The sequence below is a fragment of the Zeus faber genome, assembly GCF_960531495.2.
Source record: "Zeus faber genome assembly, chromosome: 4".
In the NCBI taxonomy this organism is placed as follows: Eukaryota; Metazoa; Chordata; class Actinopteri; order Zeiformes; family Zeidae; genus Zeus; species Zeus faber.
This window is the reverse complement of record NC_137191.1, coordinates 27,349,430-27,363,907: the sequence shown is the minus strand read 5'-3', so window position 1 is coordinate 27,363,907 and position 14,478 is coordinate 27,349,430. Positions and strand designations below refer to the sequence as shown.

General features: G+C 41.1%; 1 protein-coding gene across 1 annotated transcript in view; it reads left to right on the top strand.

Annotated features, from left to right (window-relative positions):
- Nucleotides 1-13,330, top strand: part of slc25a38b (solute carrier family 25 member 38b) — a 30,278-nt gene extending 16,948 nt beyond the window's left edge. Inside the window, exons 6-8 of the mRNA XM_079998496.1 lie at nucleotides 2,571-2,739; nucleotides 8,529-8,692; nucleotides 11,894-13,330. Of these exons, the coding sequence (XP_079854622.1) occupies nucleotides 2,571-2,739; nucleotides 8,529-8,692; nucleotides 11,894-12,016 (456 nt within the window). The 3' untranslated portion in view covers nucleotides 12,017-13,330. The remainder of the gene's footprint in view (nucleotides 1-2,570; nucleotides 2,740-8,528; nucleotides 8,693-11,893) is intronic.
- Nucleotides 13,331-14,478: the final 1,148 nt, after the last annotated feature.

The following is a 14,478-nucleotide window of genomic DNA, read 5'->3' as shown; positions in this document are numbered from 1 at the left end:
CAGTCTGATTTTTAAAGAATTTTTTGCAAATTATGGTGGAAAATAAGTATTTGGTCAATAACAAAAGTTAATCTCAATACTTTGTTATATACCCTTTGTTTGCAATAACAGAGGTCAAACGTTTTCTGTAAGTCTTTTACAAGGTTTTCACACACTGTTGCTGGTATTTTGGCCCATTCCTCCATGCAGATCTCCTCTAGAGCAGTGATGTTTTGGGGCTGTCGCTGGGCAACACGGCCTTTCAACTCCCTCCAAAGATTTTCTAGGGGGTTGAGATCTGGAGACTGGCTAGGCCACTCCAGGACCTTGAAATGCTTCTTACGAAGCCACTCCTTCGTTGCCCGGGCGGTGTGTTTGGGATCATTGTCATGCTGAAAGACCCAGCCACGTTTGATCTTCAATGCCCTTGCTGATGGAAGGAGGTTTTCACTCAAAATCTCACGATACATGGCCCCATTCATTCTTTCCTTTACACGGATCAGTCGTCCTGGTCCCTTTGCAGAAAAACAGCCCCAAAGCATGATGTTTCCACCCCCATGCTTCACAGTAGGTATGGTGTTCTTTGGATGCAACTCAGCTTTCTTTCTCCTACAAGTTGAGTTTTTACCAAAAAGTTCTATTTTGGTTTCATCTGACCATATGACATTCTCCCAATCCTCTTCTGGATCATCCAAATGCTCTCGAGGAAACTTCAGACGGGCCTGGACATGTACTGGCTTAAGCAGGGGGACACGTCTGGCACTGCAGGATTTGAGTCCCTGGCGGCGTAGTGTGTTACTGATGGTAGCCTTTGTTACTTTGGTCCCAGCTCTCTGCAGGTCAATCACTAGGTTCCCCCCATGTGGTTCTGGGATGTTTGCTCACCGTTCTTGTGATCATTTTGACCCCACGGGGTGAGATCTTGCGTGGAGCCCCAGATCGAGGGAGATTATCAGTGGTCTTGTATGTCTTCCATTTTCTAATAATTGCTCCCACAGTTGATTTCTTCACAACAAGCTGCTTACCTATTGCAGATTCAGTCTTCCCAGCCTGGTGCAGGTCTACAATTTTGTTTCTGGTGTTCTTTGACAGCTCTTTGGTCTTGGCCATAGTGGAGTTTGGAGTGTGACTGTTTGAGTTTGTGGACAGGTGTCTTTTATACTGATAACGAGTTCAAACAGGTGCCATTAATACAGGTAACGAGTTGAGGACAGAGGAGCCTCTTAAAGAAAAAGTTACAGGTCTGTGAAAGCCAGAAATCTTGCTTGTTTGTAGGTGACCAAATACTTATTTTACCAAGGAATTTACCAATTAATTCATTAAAATTCCTACAATGTGATTTTCTGGATTCTTTCCCCCCATTCTGTCTCTCATAGTCAAAGTGTACCTATGATGAAAATTACAGGCCTCTCTCATCTTTTTAAGCGGGAGAACTTGCACAATTGGTGGCTGACTAAATACTTTTTTGCCCCACTGTATATGTATGTGACAAAAAATCTCTTGAACTTGAATAGCGTAGCTATTGTGTTCAGTTTAGAACTTATTGTGCATAACCTCTGGGTGCGTTGCAATGACATTTCACTTCATATATGTATTGAAGTATGTATATGTATGTGACAAATGAACCTCTTGAATCTTAAATCTTGAATCCATATGTGCTTGTTTAGTTTTAATTAATTTAATTTCAAAACCATGACCGTTAATATGAAGTTGGTTCCTCCTTTTGCTGCTGTAACATCCTCCATTCTTCTGGGAAGGCTTTCCACTAGATTTGGCTGCACGGATTTGGTCTCATTCAGACATAAGAGCATCAGTGAGGTCAGGCACTGATGTTGGCCGATGGGGCTTGACTCGCTGTCGATTTTCCAATTCATAGCAAAGATGTTCAATGGGGTTCAGGTCTGGCTCTGTGCATGCCAATCAAGTTCTTCCACCAAAGTCTGTGAAGCGTTTCTTTATGGACCTTGCTTTGTGCACAGAGGTATTGTCATGCTGAAACAGAAAAGGGCCCTCCCCAAACTGTTGCCACAAAATTGGCAGTGCACACTTCTCTAGAATGTCATTTTATGCTTCAGCATTAACATTACCCTTCAATGGAATTAAGGGTCCTAGCCCAAACCATGAAAGACACCCTCAGAACATCATTCCTCCACCACCAAACTTTACAGTTGGCACTTGCACTCAGGCAGGTAGTGTTGTCCTGGCATCTGCCAAACCAAGATTCCCCCGTCAGACTGCCAGATGGTGAAGCATGATTCATTTCCACTGCTCCAGAGTCCAATGGCCGCATGCTTTACACCACTCCAGCCGACTCCTCTTGGCATTGACCATGGTGGTTTTAGGCTCGGCCATAGAAACCCAGTTCATGTAGCTTGCGCTGAACAGTTCTTGTGCAGAGGTTGCTTCCAGAGGCAGTTTGGAACTCGGTAGTAAGTGGTGCAACCGAGGACAGATAATTTTTTTGTTAATATACATGTTAATAAAATGAATTATTACATTGCGTCTTGGTCATTGGTCCCTGTGATAATGCAGCATAATGTGTACATTATGTTAATATACTGTACATTGTCTATCTGTGTATTGTGTTGCAGAGCGGTCAGTATAACTACGTGAGCGTGGCGGGGGCTCTGAGGAGCGTGTACAAGACAGAGGGCGTCCGGGCGCTGTTCTCGGGACTGACCGCCACCCTGCTGCGAGACGCCCCCTTCTCCGGCATCTACGTCATGTTCTACAGCCAGGCCAAGAGGGCGCTGCCGCACGGTGAGAGCCACGGCCAAACACTAATCAAAACCATGGCTTTGTAGACATAAATCACACTATGATGGACCCAGGGTTTCAGTTAGAAAAAATTGTTGCTGGTCTCTGTGTCCTTGAAGATTTCAGTGTCCTGGACAAATGGGAGATATTCCAGTCACATATTATCTGTGTTTATTGAGCTCAAAACAATTGATAGGCAAGCTATATAAAGAATGACATAATCAATGTATGTAGATTTATACTATTTTTTATTGAAAAGTAGGCTGCTTTTGCTTATACATTATATTCTAAATAAAATAAGTCCCGTCAATAGACTCACATTCATAATGCTATTTTGAAAATAAATAAATATTACTCTAGCCTACATTTGTTGGGGAAACATGTAAATGCAAAGAATTTCCTTCAGCTTTAGGCCTACATATTCTCAGATAAAATAAAACGGAACAAAAACAATTTGTAAACAAACAAAAAATTACATGTAGGCCTATCTGACTCATAACATTTTAATAACGGCGTGCTGCTGCCGATTTTAAATCAATTAATTTCTGTTCGCTATAAGCCTTTTCTCAGATAAAATAGAATAAAAACTCTTTGAAAATAAACAAATAAAATTATATGTAGGCCAGTTATAATGTAAGTAAGAAGTGAACAAGAAATAACAAGTGCAGCTGCTTTAATTCACATTAAGAATAAGAAGGGAAAAAGGGATAAGAAGTAAGATTAAAAAAAAATTATAATAAATATAGCTGCATACAGCAGCTATTCAAAGGGCTTTACATAAAACATAAAAAGCATGAAGACAAAGTGCCAAGAAACACGTTATTAAAGGACATAGAATGCATAAGTAAAAAAAAATGGAATACATAGATTGCGTAGTGCAAAAGAAACACATTGTAAAAGTAAGAACACATTTTAAAGTTTGGAAATATAATGCATAAAATCAAGTAAAAGTGACAGTGCAGTGCAAGATATAAATATATTTTAGTTTAGTAAAAGGCAGTGGCAAACAAAAGTCTTCAGCCTTGAATTAAATGGGGTGAGAGTTGCAGCAGTCCTGCAGTGCTCTGGGAGTTTGTTCCAGATATTTGGTGCTTAAAAGCATAAAAACTGAACGCTGCTTCTTCATATTTAGTTTTGACTCTGGGGACAGAAAGCGGAGCTGTGGATGACCTCTGGATGGTTCTAAGCATAGCAGAAGATCAGAAATGTATTTTGGCGCTAAACCATTCTGTTCTTTATAAACCAAAAGTAGTTTTTTAAAATCAGTTCTTTGCTGGACAGGAAGCCAGTGTAAAGATCTGAGAACTGGAGGGATATGACCTTCATTCTTGGTCTTAGTGAGGACTCAAGCAGCGTTTAGCGTTCTGAATCAACTGCAGCTGTCTGATTGATCTTTTACGGAGACCTGTAAAGACACCATTATATTACTCTAATCTACTAAAGATGAATGCATGGACAAGTCCAAAGTCTTTTAGTCCTTGATATGTTCTTAAGATTATAGTAGGCTGACTTTGTAATTGTTTTAATGTGGCTGTTAAAATTTAGGTCAGGGTCCATGACAACACCAAGATTTCTGGCTTGGTTTTTGCTTTTTAACATTATCGAGTGCTGACTTTTAGTCGTTCTTCCTTGGCTTCAAAAACAATTACTTCTTGTTTTTGTTTTATTGGAGAAAATCAATCCAATCATTGATTTGTTCAATGCACTTGCTCAGTGATTGTATTGGACCATAGTCCCCTGGTGATATGGTTATGCAAATTTTGTGTCGTCATCATAATTATGGTAACATATTTTGTTGTCTTTAATAATCGGAGCCAGTGGGAACATGTAGGTGTTAAACAGAAGAGACCCCAGAAAGTCATTTTTGTCTGCTCAGATGTGTAATTACCTACAGGCACAAAGTAGTCCCTGTCCTTTAAGTAGGATTTAAACCAGTTTAGTTCTGGGCCAGAAAGTCCCACGCAGTTTTACAGTCGGTTTAATAATATGTTATGGTCAACCGTGTTAAATGCAGCACTGAGATCCAGTAATAATAATTTTCTATTTATTTTTTTTAACCTGTGCTGTCAGCATGCTGGGCAGACAACACAGAGTATTTGTATGCCATTTGCATCCAGGACAGAGTTAGTCTGCAAGAGTAGTTCAAGTTCTCAACCTGCAATGCAACTCTTTATTAATTCTTAAGTCATCAAGAACTGCTGCAATAACTCTGTCCTGTGGATGCCCTGTAGAATGACAAGAGCACAGTTTTGGTTATGGAAACCCACCACCAACCGGGGGGTTGGTGGTGGCTTTGGAGAACTATTTTGGAGAACTATTTATCATGTTTGGGTCTATAAACAACTGATCACTACTCCAAGAGGGGGAGAATCACCACGGTGAGACAAATAAACATAGAAACAAACAACATTTACACAAAAACATGAACATTGGACGACAACATGTATTGAAGAACTGAATTAGGTCCAGGAAAACTGGAACTACAACTGGTCACGTGGCCTCTTCCTGTCAAAGTTATGGCAGTATTATTATTATTACATTATTACATTGCATTTAGCAGACGCTTTTATCCAAAGCGACAATTATTACAATTATAATATACAACTATTCAAAAACCAACGGACGCAGCCATCAGGAGCAATTAGGGGTTAAGTGTCTTGCTCAAGCACACTACAGCATGCTAGCAGGAGGAGCCTGGGATCCAACCAGCAACGCTTAGATTACTAGACGACCAGCTCTACCTCCTGAGCTACCGTCCCCATTGTAAATGAGGGAGGAACGTAGAGCACAGCACCCCAGGTTGTTGGGGTGCACTCCAAGCAGGTGTGCATGTGTGCGTGTGTGGTTTCTTGTATTTCCAATAAAATTTGTTGACTATTGAGTCGAGAGTATTAAACCAATGTACTGTTGGTTGCACTGGGGTCATTGAAAATATATCGTTTATTTTTGGAAGTATATTAATTTTCACTGCTGCTATCCTACCAATTAGTGAGATAGGTAGGTTGTTCCATCGAATTAGGTCTTCTTCAATGGATTTGAGCAATAGAGTGAAGTTAATATCAATTAAGGTCGCAATTAATAAGGCTTATGGGTCTGTAACTGGAGGTGAGGGTTGGGTCCTTTTTGGGTTTCAGCAAAACCGAAATAAGAGCAGTGTTCATGTGCGAAGGCATGGTTGAGTTTGACTTGACCTCTGTATCCATTCTGATGAAAAATCCGGAGATAAGTGGCCAGAAGTGTTTATAAAATTCCACTGGGTAGCCATCTGATCCAGGTGATTTATTGTTGGGCATAGAGAAGAGCGCTTTCCTGAGTTCTTCAAGAGTAAGTGGTTGATCTAAGGTGGTAGCCTGCTCCATCGAAAGTTTAGGAAGTCTCTAAATATGTTATTGATGTCTTGCGGAGAGTGTGTTATTCTACCCTGTGAATCTTTGATGGCTGTAATAAGTGATTTTTCTCCATCACGTTTCAATTGATTGATTTGTCATTGAATTCAAAATATTTTGCGATTGTCCGTGTCATAAGGAATTGTGTCTTTTGATGGATGATAGTTTCAAGTTGAGATGTAATTGTCCTGATCTCATTTCGGATTTGCTCAGAAGATGAGTGGGCTTGTTGGAAATGCAACTCCTTTAGTCGCTGTTCGAGTTTATTTTGGCATTCTTGTCCTTTCTTTTTCTTGTGAGTGGAGAATAAAATAATACTGCCTCTTAGAACTGCCTTAGCTGTTTCCCAAAGTAAGGATGGTGATGTTTCTGGGGAGTCATTCAGTTCAATGAAGGAAGTCCATTCTCTTGAAAATAAATGATTAAATTCTTTATCTGTGAAAAGTGAGGTGTTTAACCACCACCTGCCGGGAGGGTTCCGGTTTGTTTCATTTATCAGGTTGAAACTAATCGGCCGTGATTGGAAATTACAATAGGGTGGATTTCTGGATTAGTGATTTTGGACAGTGCAGAGTTACTTGTTAAGAAAAGGTCCATTCTAGAGAAACTTTGGTGGGGTGCTGAGTAATATGTGTATTCTCTAGAATGTGGGTTATTTGATCGCCAACAATCCCCAAGAGCAAGATCATTCATGTATTGTTTTATAGTGTCCGACGAACGCCAGGATTTGGAAATATTTCTGGTTTGTTGAAGTCTCTTCCCAATATGATAATTGATTCAGAAAATTCTAAAAGTTTTGAAATATATTGTGAAAGAAATTTGGGACATCCTCATTGGGGCCATAAATATTAACTATGGTTATTGTGGTGAGGTGAGCCTCTCACATTCCAACTAACAAACTTAATGGGTGTCATTGAAGCTAGTTAGGGGGTGATGGCACAGTGTATCCAAAGCAATAGCTATACTACCGTTCCCATTCTTTCCCACAGATAAGTCTGGGGTTTCCTCCTTTATATTCCTTTTTCTTGCCATAGTATTGTAGGCAGCTTGTAGGGATACATAAATACACAAACAAATGACGAGTAGACAAAGAAAAATACAGAACATTGCCGGATTACACATACATAAAGTGAAAGACAGTATAGAGTGAAAGTGATAGGAGACGTAAGGAGAGAGGGATTAGGGAGGTGAGATGATGAGAGAAGTATGGAGGGGGAATTAGGAAGGTGAGATGACAGTGAGCGATATTTTAAATCCTGACATAGATAACATGCCTATTCCTACCTCTTGCAGTATATAATAACTGGAATTACAAAAATACATACGTTATGATCAGAATAACCAGGGTGTGGTGGAGGAGTCTGGGTATAACTGACCGTCTATATATAATCTGTCAACAGTCCTGGTCCTCTTCCATCACGAAGGCTTTATAAAAAAAAATCGATATAATCCTCAAGGTCCTCAATTTTGGTTTTGTGCGGTGTTCCCTTTTTTATTTATATATATATAAAAATATTATTTGCAATTTGCTTTATTATTTTGTCTGAGGTGGAGCTACCGTGTTAGTTAGTGTAGCAGGGCGCCGCCATGTTGGGTCTCCGCTCACTACTCACTTTCGCTTCCGTCTTCTCGCGAGATCACAGCATGCTCACACCTCGTCACAGCCTCACACCTCCTCACAGCCTAATACTTGCCACTGTCTGTGTTTAGATGGATGTCATTGAAGACCTTAACAGTGTCTCTGTGCTCTAGTATGGTCGAAATCCTGGCTGGAAGACATCAAAACAGTTGTTTAGTGCCAATAAATTGTTCAGCTGTTGAACAACAGCTGAACAATGATTTTACTTTAAAACGGGAGGTTTGATATTGGCCTATAATTGTTCATTAGTGCAGCAGCTTGATGACAGCTGTTTTCAGGGCCTGTGGGAAGAAACCAGGGAGAAGAGATGTGTTGACAATTTGTAGAAGATCTGAGGCCATGCAATTTGAAACATTTTTGAAAAAGCCTGTTGGCAGAATATCAAGGCAGCAGGAGGAGGATTTCAGAGTCGTACATCAAGCAAGAATGGGAAAGAATTTCACCTACAACAATTAGTGTCCTCAGTTCCCAAACGCTTGAGTGTTGTTAAAAGGAAAGGTGATGTAACACAGTGGTAAACTTGCCCCGGTCCCAGCTTTTTTGGAACGTGTTGCAGGCATCAAATTCAAAATGAGTGAATATTTGCAAAAAAACAAAGTTTATCAGTTTGAACATTAAATATTTTGTCTTTGTAGTGTATTCAATTGAATAAAGGTTGAAAAGGATTTGCAAATCATTGTATTCTGTTTTTATTTACATTTTACACGTCCCAACTTCATTGGAGTTGTTTTTATATATTTATTTATTTATTTTTGTTTTATTTCCAGAGCTGAGTTCGTCGGCCTACATCCCGCTGGTGAACTTCAGCTGCGGCATGTTCGCCGGCGTCCTGGCCTCGCTGGCCACGCAGCCCGCCGACGTGGTGAAGACGCACATCCAAGTCAGCTCGTCGCACATGAGCACCGCCCAGGCCGTGCACCACATCTACACGGTGCGTCTACACATCACCAAGATTGTTTGGGAAGTAGTATTTACTCATATTACTTGATCAGCTTAGCGGTACGGACCAAAATCTCTTACCAACCTCTACTGTGGTCACCATCAATAGGAACATTTTCTCTTCATCGCCGGGCTTTTTAAATGTTTTCAAACAAAGAAATAAATTAATGCCTCTCCTGTCCATCCAATCCATCTCTTAAGTGCTTCAGTTCCGAACAGAGCATTGTTGTATTTCCATCTCATTTGTTGATGATTTGTTGTCAATTATCAAGTCAAATATAGCAAAGGAATGTTTCCTTTACATCCAGGGGTTAAATGAAGTTAATACTATGTTTATTATAAACGTACCATTAACGTCATTTAACCCCATTTGTTATTCTTCGATCTGTTTACATGTGGAAACTCATAAACATAAGAAAATCAATAAAGCTCAGTTGCAGATCAAGGTTTTAATTAGGGCTGTACCCGACTTCCAATTTTGTCAGTTTAATTGGATCTTGCTGTTCAATGCGAATATTTGCCTGTTCATCGACGACCGGGGGGGGGCATTGTACGCACCCGTCTCCCTCTCCGACGGTACCGATGATGCGGGCTGGCGATGGGGTGCCCGCGATCGGCCCACCACAGCAGTGTTTTTATTTTATATGTAGATTCTTTTATCTTCCGTCCAATTTTTGGAACATAACAAGTGAGTATGGAGACACGTTCTCCACGATTCTCTTCCCGATCACCCCCCCTCCATGCGTTATCCACAGAAAATAATCTTAACGACTCTACAAGTCGTGCCCCATTCCTCCGTGCCCTGTCCCCACACTGTTTTTAGTTGTTTTATTTGGAGGAACAGGGCACGGCGATCGGGGCACACGGAGAGCCGTGTTAGCGCCCATGTCTGGGCCCAGATGATTCACACATTTAAAAATATATAATATATATACAGTGGTACTTTGACTTACGAGTTTAATTCGTTCCGTGACAGAGCTCAAAATTCAATCTGCTCGTATAGCAAATCAATTTTCCCCATTGAAATTGAAATGCCATTAATCCGTTACAGCCCCCAAAAAAACACCCCAATTTTTTTAACATAATAAAACATAATAAAAGAGAATGTGTAGATCATTTTTGCCTTCTCGCAGATGATACCCTCCGTCACGCTATCTCCTGCGAGCTGCTTCTCCGTCAACCACACCAACAGCAGATTCTCCATCTTTTCATGGACAGCGGTTCGCAGCTTAGACATTATTTTAACGCCCTTGGCTGGCGTAATACCAGTATGCTACATGTCGTAGAAGTACTACGCTCATACTGCCTCGCCAATTCCATCACACGCACACCTCGCTCATGTTTTTCTATGATTTCATGTTTTAAGTCAATGGACATCAGCCGCTTCTTCTTCTCAGCACTTACTTTCTTAGGACCCATGGTTAGAAAAAAAAAAAGGCAAAATAACTGCACAAAAAGCACAAATCGCGAGCACAAAACACAAAAGAGATGTGAAGGAGTGAAGGAGTGAGGCGCGGGATGCTGGCGGCATTCGCTCGCCACGCCCACCAGCGGCAGTGCACCTGAAGCTCGCTCCTCGTAACTCACATTTTTGCTCGCAAATCAAAACAAAAAATCGACGGAGTGATGGCTCGTAACTCGCAAAACTCGTATGTTAGTGCGCTCGTAACTCAAAGTACCACTGCAATATATATTATTTATAATTCCTCATTGAAATGTTATCCCTGTGCATTGTGTAAGCTTTCTATCTGCATTTGAATGCTTCTATTTATTGTGTGTGTGTGTGTGTGTGTGTGTGTGTGTGTGTGTGTGTGTGTGTGTGTGTGTGTGTGTGTGTGTGTGTGTGTGTGTGTGTGTGTGTGTGTGTGTGTGTGTGTGTGTGTGTGTGTGTGTGTGTGAGACTTTTTTTTTTTAGTTTAAGTGAGACTATTTTAGACCATGGCTGAGAGAGGCCATTTATATTGGACCAGATTAAAAGTGTGATTTAGTCTAAGGAAAAAAACGCCCCTTTTTGTTTACTTTAATCCTTATTTGTGCCCACCCTTATTTTCTTTCCTCATAATTTTCTTTTTCAAAAGAAACCAAGATAAAAGTTAAGTGTGGTTTCCAGAGATTAATATTGTTGCTGTTTCTTTACACTTGCGAATCATTATGTGGTACAATCGAAAATGGCTGAGAGGCAGTCCTCTGTCACCTTCACCCTTCTGGCCCTGTGCCGCATGGGATGCAACTGAAGGCCATTCAGCCAGATCTGGAAGGGGCCCAGCGAGAGGAGACCCAAGTGTATCAGTACAGCTGCAACCTCCTGATGAGAGGGGATTGAGCCCTCTATAAATACATCTTGCGATGCACCTGGACACATCATCAGTGTTGTATCCTGGGTTCATTAGGTGTTTCGGGTCTTGCAACAGACTGAGCCGGGATTGATCAAGTCCCGGCTTGTGTCCAGGTAGCACTACCTCACCCATGCCTCTCCTCTCCTGATCCACAGCCCACTTAAAGCAATTTCAGCTGCCCCTGTGACCATCTTTATGGCCCTTTGCTTCCTCACTACTGTGAAGCCCAGCATGTTACAGAGGGACTGGCCAGCAATCCCTCTGCTCCCTATTTCGATGGCCTCACACCTCACTTGCCACCCATTGGCACAGCACTGTTCCACCACCTCTCTATTTATTGTGTGTGTGTGTGTGTGTGTGTGTGTGTGTGTGTGTGTGTGTGTGTGTGTGTGTGTGTGTGTGTGTGTGTGTGTGTGTGTGTGTGTGTGTGTGTGTGTGTGTGTGTGTGTGTGTGTGTGTGTGACTTTTTTTTTTAGTTTAAGTGAGACTATTTTAGACCATGGCTGAGAGAGGCCATTTATATTGGACCAGATTAAAAGTGTGATTTAGTCTAAGAAAAAAACAGCCCCTTTTTGTTTACTTTAATCCTTATCTGTGCCCACCCTTATTTTCTTTCCTCATAATTTTCTTTTTCAAAAGAAACCAAGATAAAAGTAAAGTTTGGTTTCCAGAGATTAATATTGTTGCTGTTTCTTTACACTTGCGAATCATTATGTGGTACAATCGAAAATGGTAATCATACCATTTTCAATTGGTCCATGACTTGAATTAAAATGAACTTTCAGTAGATCGGCTCATCCTTGATTATCTTTAAACCTAGTCTAAAGGTCGCACTCTCCTGCTCTTTTCTTCCTCAGGAGAGCGGCATGAAGGGGTTCTTCCGGGGGGCCGTGCCGCGGTCTCTGCGTCGCACCCTGATGGCGGCCATGGCCTGGACCGTTTACGAGCAGCTGATGGCCCGGATGGGCCTCAAGTCCTGAAAACCAACCACATGATGGAAAACTGCTGAAAACTAAAAGAAGCTGTGTGTGAGGGATGACGCCTGTCTACCGAAAACAATCCCCGTACCGGAGGAAGAGCCCCGAGACGCTGAGCACAGACTAGAGGTGGATGGACTGATACAGTTTGGGAAGGATGTGTGTATTTAAGTGTTTGTGGAGAAGTGCCTGTGAGTACATTCTGGCCTGTGTGTGTGTGTGTGTGTGTGTGTGTGTGTGTATGTGTATATGTGTGTGTGGCGTGACACCCGATGCACTCCTATCTAAGTCGTGACATTCCCTCACTGCTGTGAAGTGAATTGGCTGTTTGGAGGTAAACTCTTAAGTCCTTAAAAACCCTGCGGTAAGAACCGGACCCGATGACAAAAGCAAGGTCTCTCGCCTTCGACAGGATGCAATAAAACAGGTCAAGCTGGAAAATACGTATTTATGAGTGATGCATTTCTTTGAGTGTGTTTGTTCTTACTAGTGGAATTACTTTTATTTATTTATTAATTTTTGGACAATTAGTTACTTTTTTATTTTGTTTGGAGCTCAGACAATCACACAAGTAGCCACACTGCTGTGCATTGTGGGCAAAAAAAACCCTTCTCTAATCAGTCAATCTCTAATTGTTTTGGTACTGCTTAAAACTATGCTAATTTGTTGATCATAGTAACTATGCCATTTGCTACCCGAGTATTGTTAATAACAAATATGTGATATGTTTGGTTTTACTCTTAATTATTTGTTAAGTAAAGATTCCTGTGGGTTTACACTATGCTGTACCCAGGTGAAAGGGTAAAAAAAGCAGAATCGATCATTTAAAACAAGTTGCTTGTACTTGTACTCCTATTCCATATGTGAAACATCTAAAAATGAAGCTATTCTGTTTTAACAAAGCAAGAGCTTTATTAAAACAAAGCTCTGCCCTCTGGATTGGAAGTGTGTGCAGTGATGGCTAGCAAATAAACAAACTAAGCTTTTACTATGAATCAATTACTTAGGTCTTGACCAGTAAAAACTCAACCACTGCTGAAACATAGTTAAACTTATGGTCAAACGCACTTTAGAAATATGTTGTGACAGGAGTTTGCTTTCTGTTGCGCTATTTATCCTCATGTGTTCTGTGCCAAGATGACAAAGTGGAACTCAAGCCTTGTCAGTTGTCATGAGTCGTATTCTCACTTCAGTTTTGTTGTGTTGATCTACTGTTGTGACTATACTGCATATGGTCATTGTCATGGTGGGCATTTGGTCTGTGCAGGTGTCCTCTCAGACCGATGCTATGCCTCTTGGTTTTGAAAGTAAATAAAGATTCCCTTTTTGTAAAGAAGTCTGGATTCACAATGCTTTGACATGGAACAACATTGCTCATGGTTGCCGTAGTAATGAGACTATGAAATTCCTATGAATGGCAAAACAGCAAAGAGTCAACATCGTGTGATGTTCCCTGCAGTGCTCCAGGGCCTCCTCCCACATCTTTGTCTCCCCCATGACGATCAGATGGATGCAGAAGTGATGGCTCTCTGTAATTGAGTAATCATGCCATCCAACGTAAGAGTGTTCCAGCAAATCCCATCATAATTATCTGCTGTGGAGACTTCAGGTTGTCCCGCAGCCCAGTTATTGTACACGACCTTTGAACCTCCCGACCACCTCCAGCCGTCGGCGGACTGTTTTTTGTGGTGACAGATGTAGACCTCATCATCAGTTATTCTGTTTTTTTTCTCTTAATCTCTCTTCTTACCGCTTGCTGCTGATTGGGAGTAGGTCGGTGTAATTAGCCCGGCAGTATCTTTCCACATAAGGCAAAATCATCATTTCCCTCACATATGTATACTTTCTAAACTCACCTGACGTACTTAACAAGACGAGCAATTTCAAGGTTGTCTCCATGCTGCTTTAGATAAAAACCCGAAAGCAAATACCTAAGCTACTAAGGTTGAGTATGAGATTAAAAATGAAGCTTGGACTCTGCCTTATGTTGGTGCCACAGCTGATTGGGACTAATTAAATGCTTTCCCCTTACTTCCCTTTATAAGGAGCCAGGACTCTTTGCATCCCATTGTAAACATGCATAGTTAAACAACCAATGGGCTGTGCATGTTGTCATTTGCGTTCCATCCCTCATGCAAAGTTAAAGCTGAAAGTCAACAAGGCAATTTTTCTTTTACTCTAATGCGAAGGCCACGAAAATGTGATTTGAGTATAACCAAATAATCTTACCTTTGCTGAAAGATTGAAGGATGTAAGCAACAATCCTTCAGCAGGTTATAAAACTTGAGTAAAATCACCATTCCATAGTCTGGAGAAAAATTGTATCCATCTTTAAAATGACACTTCTGTATTAAAGTATATCATATCATGGTTGAAAATAAGAACATTAAGTTGATATAGATAGATGGAATTCTTCCACTTTGCAACATCCAAGTAGCGCATACACTGAAGATTACAATGGTTTC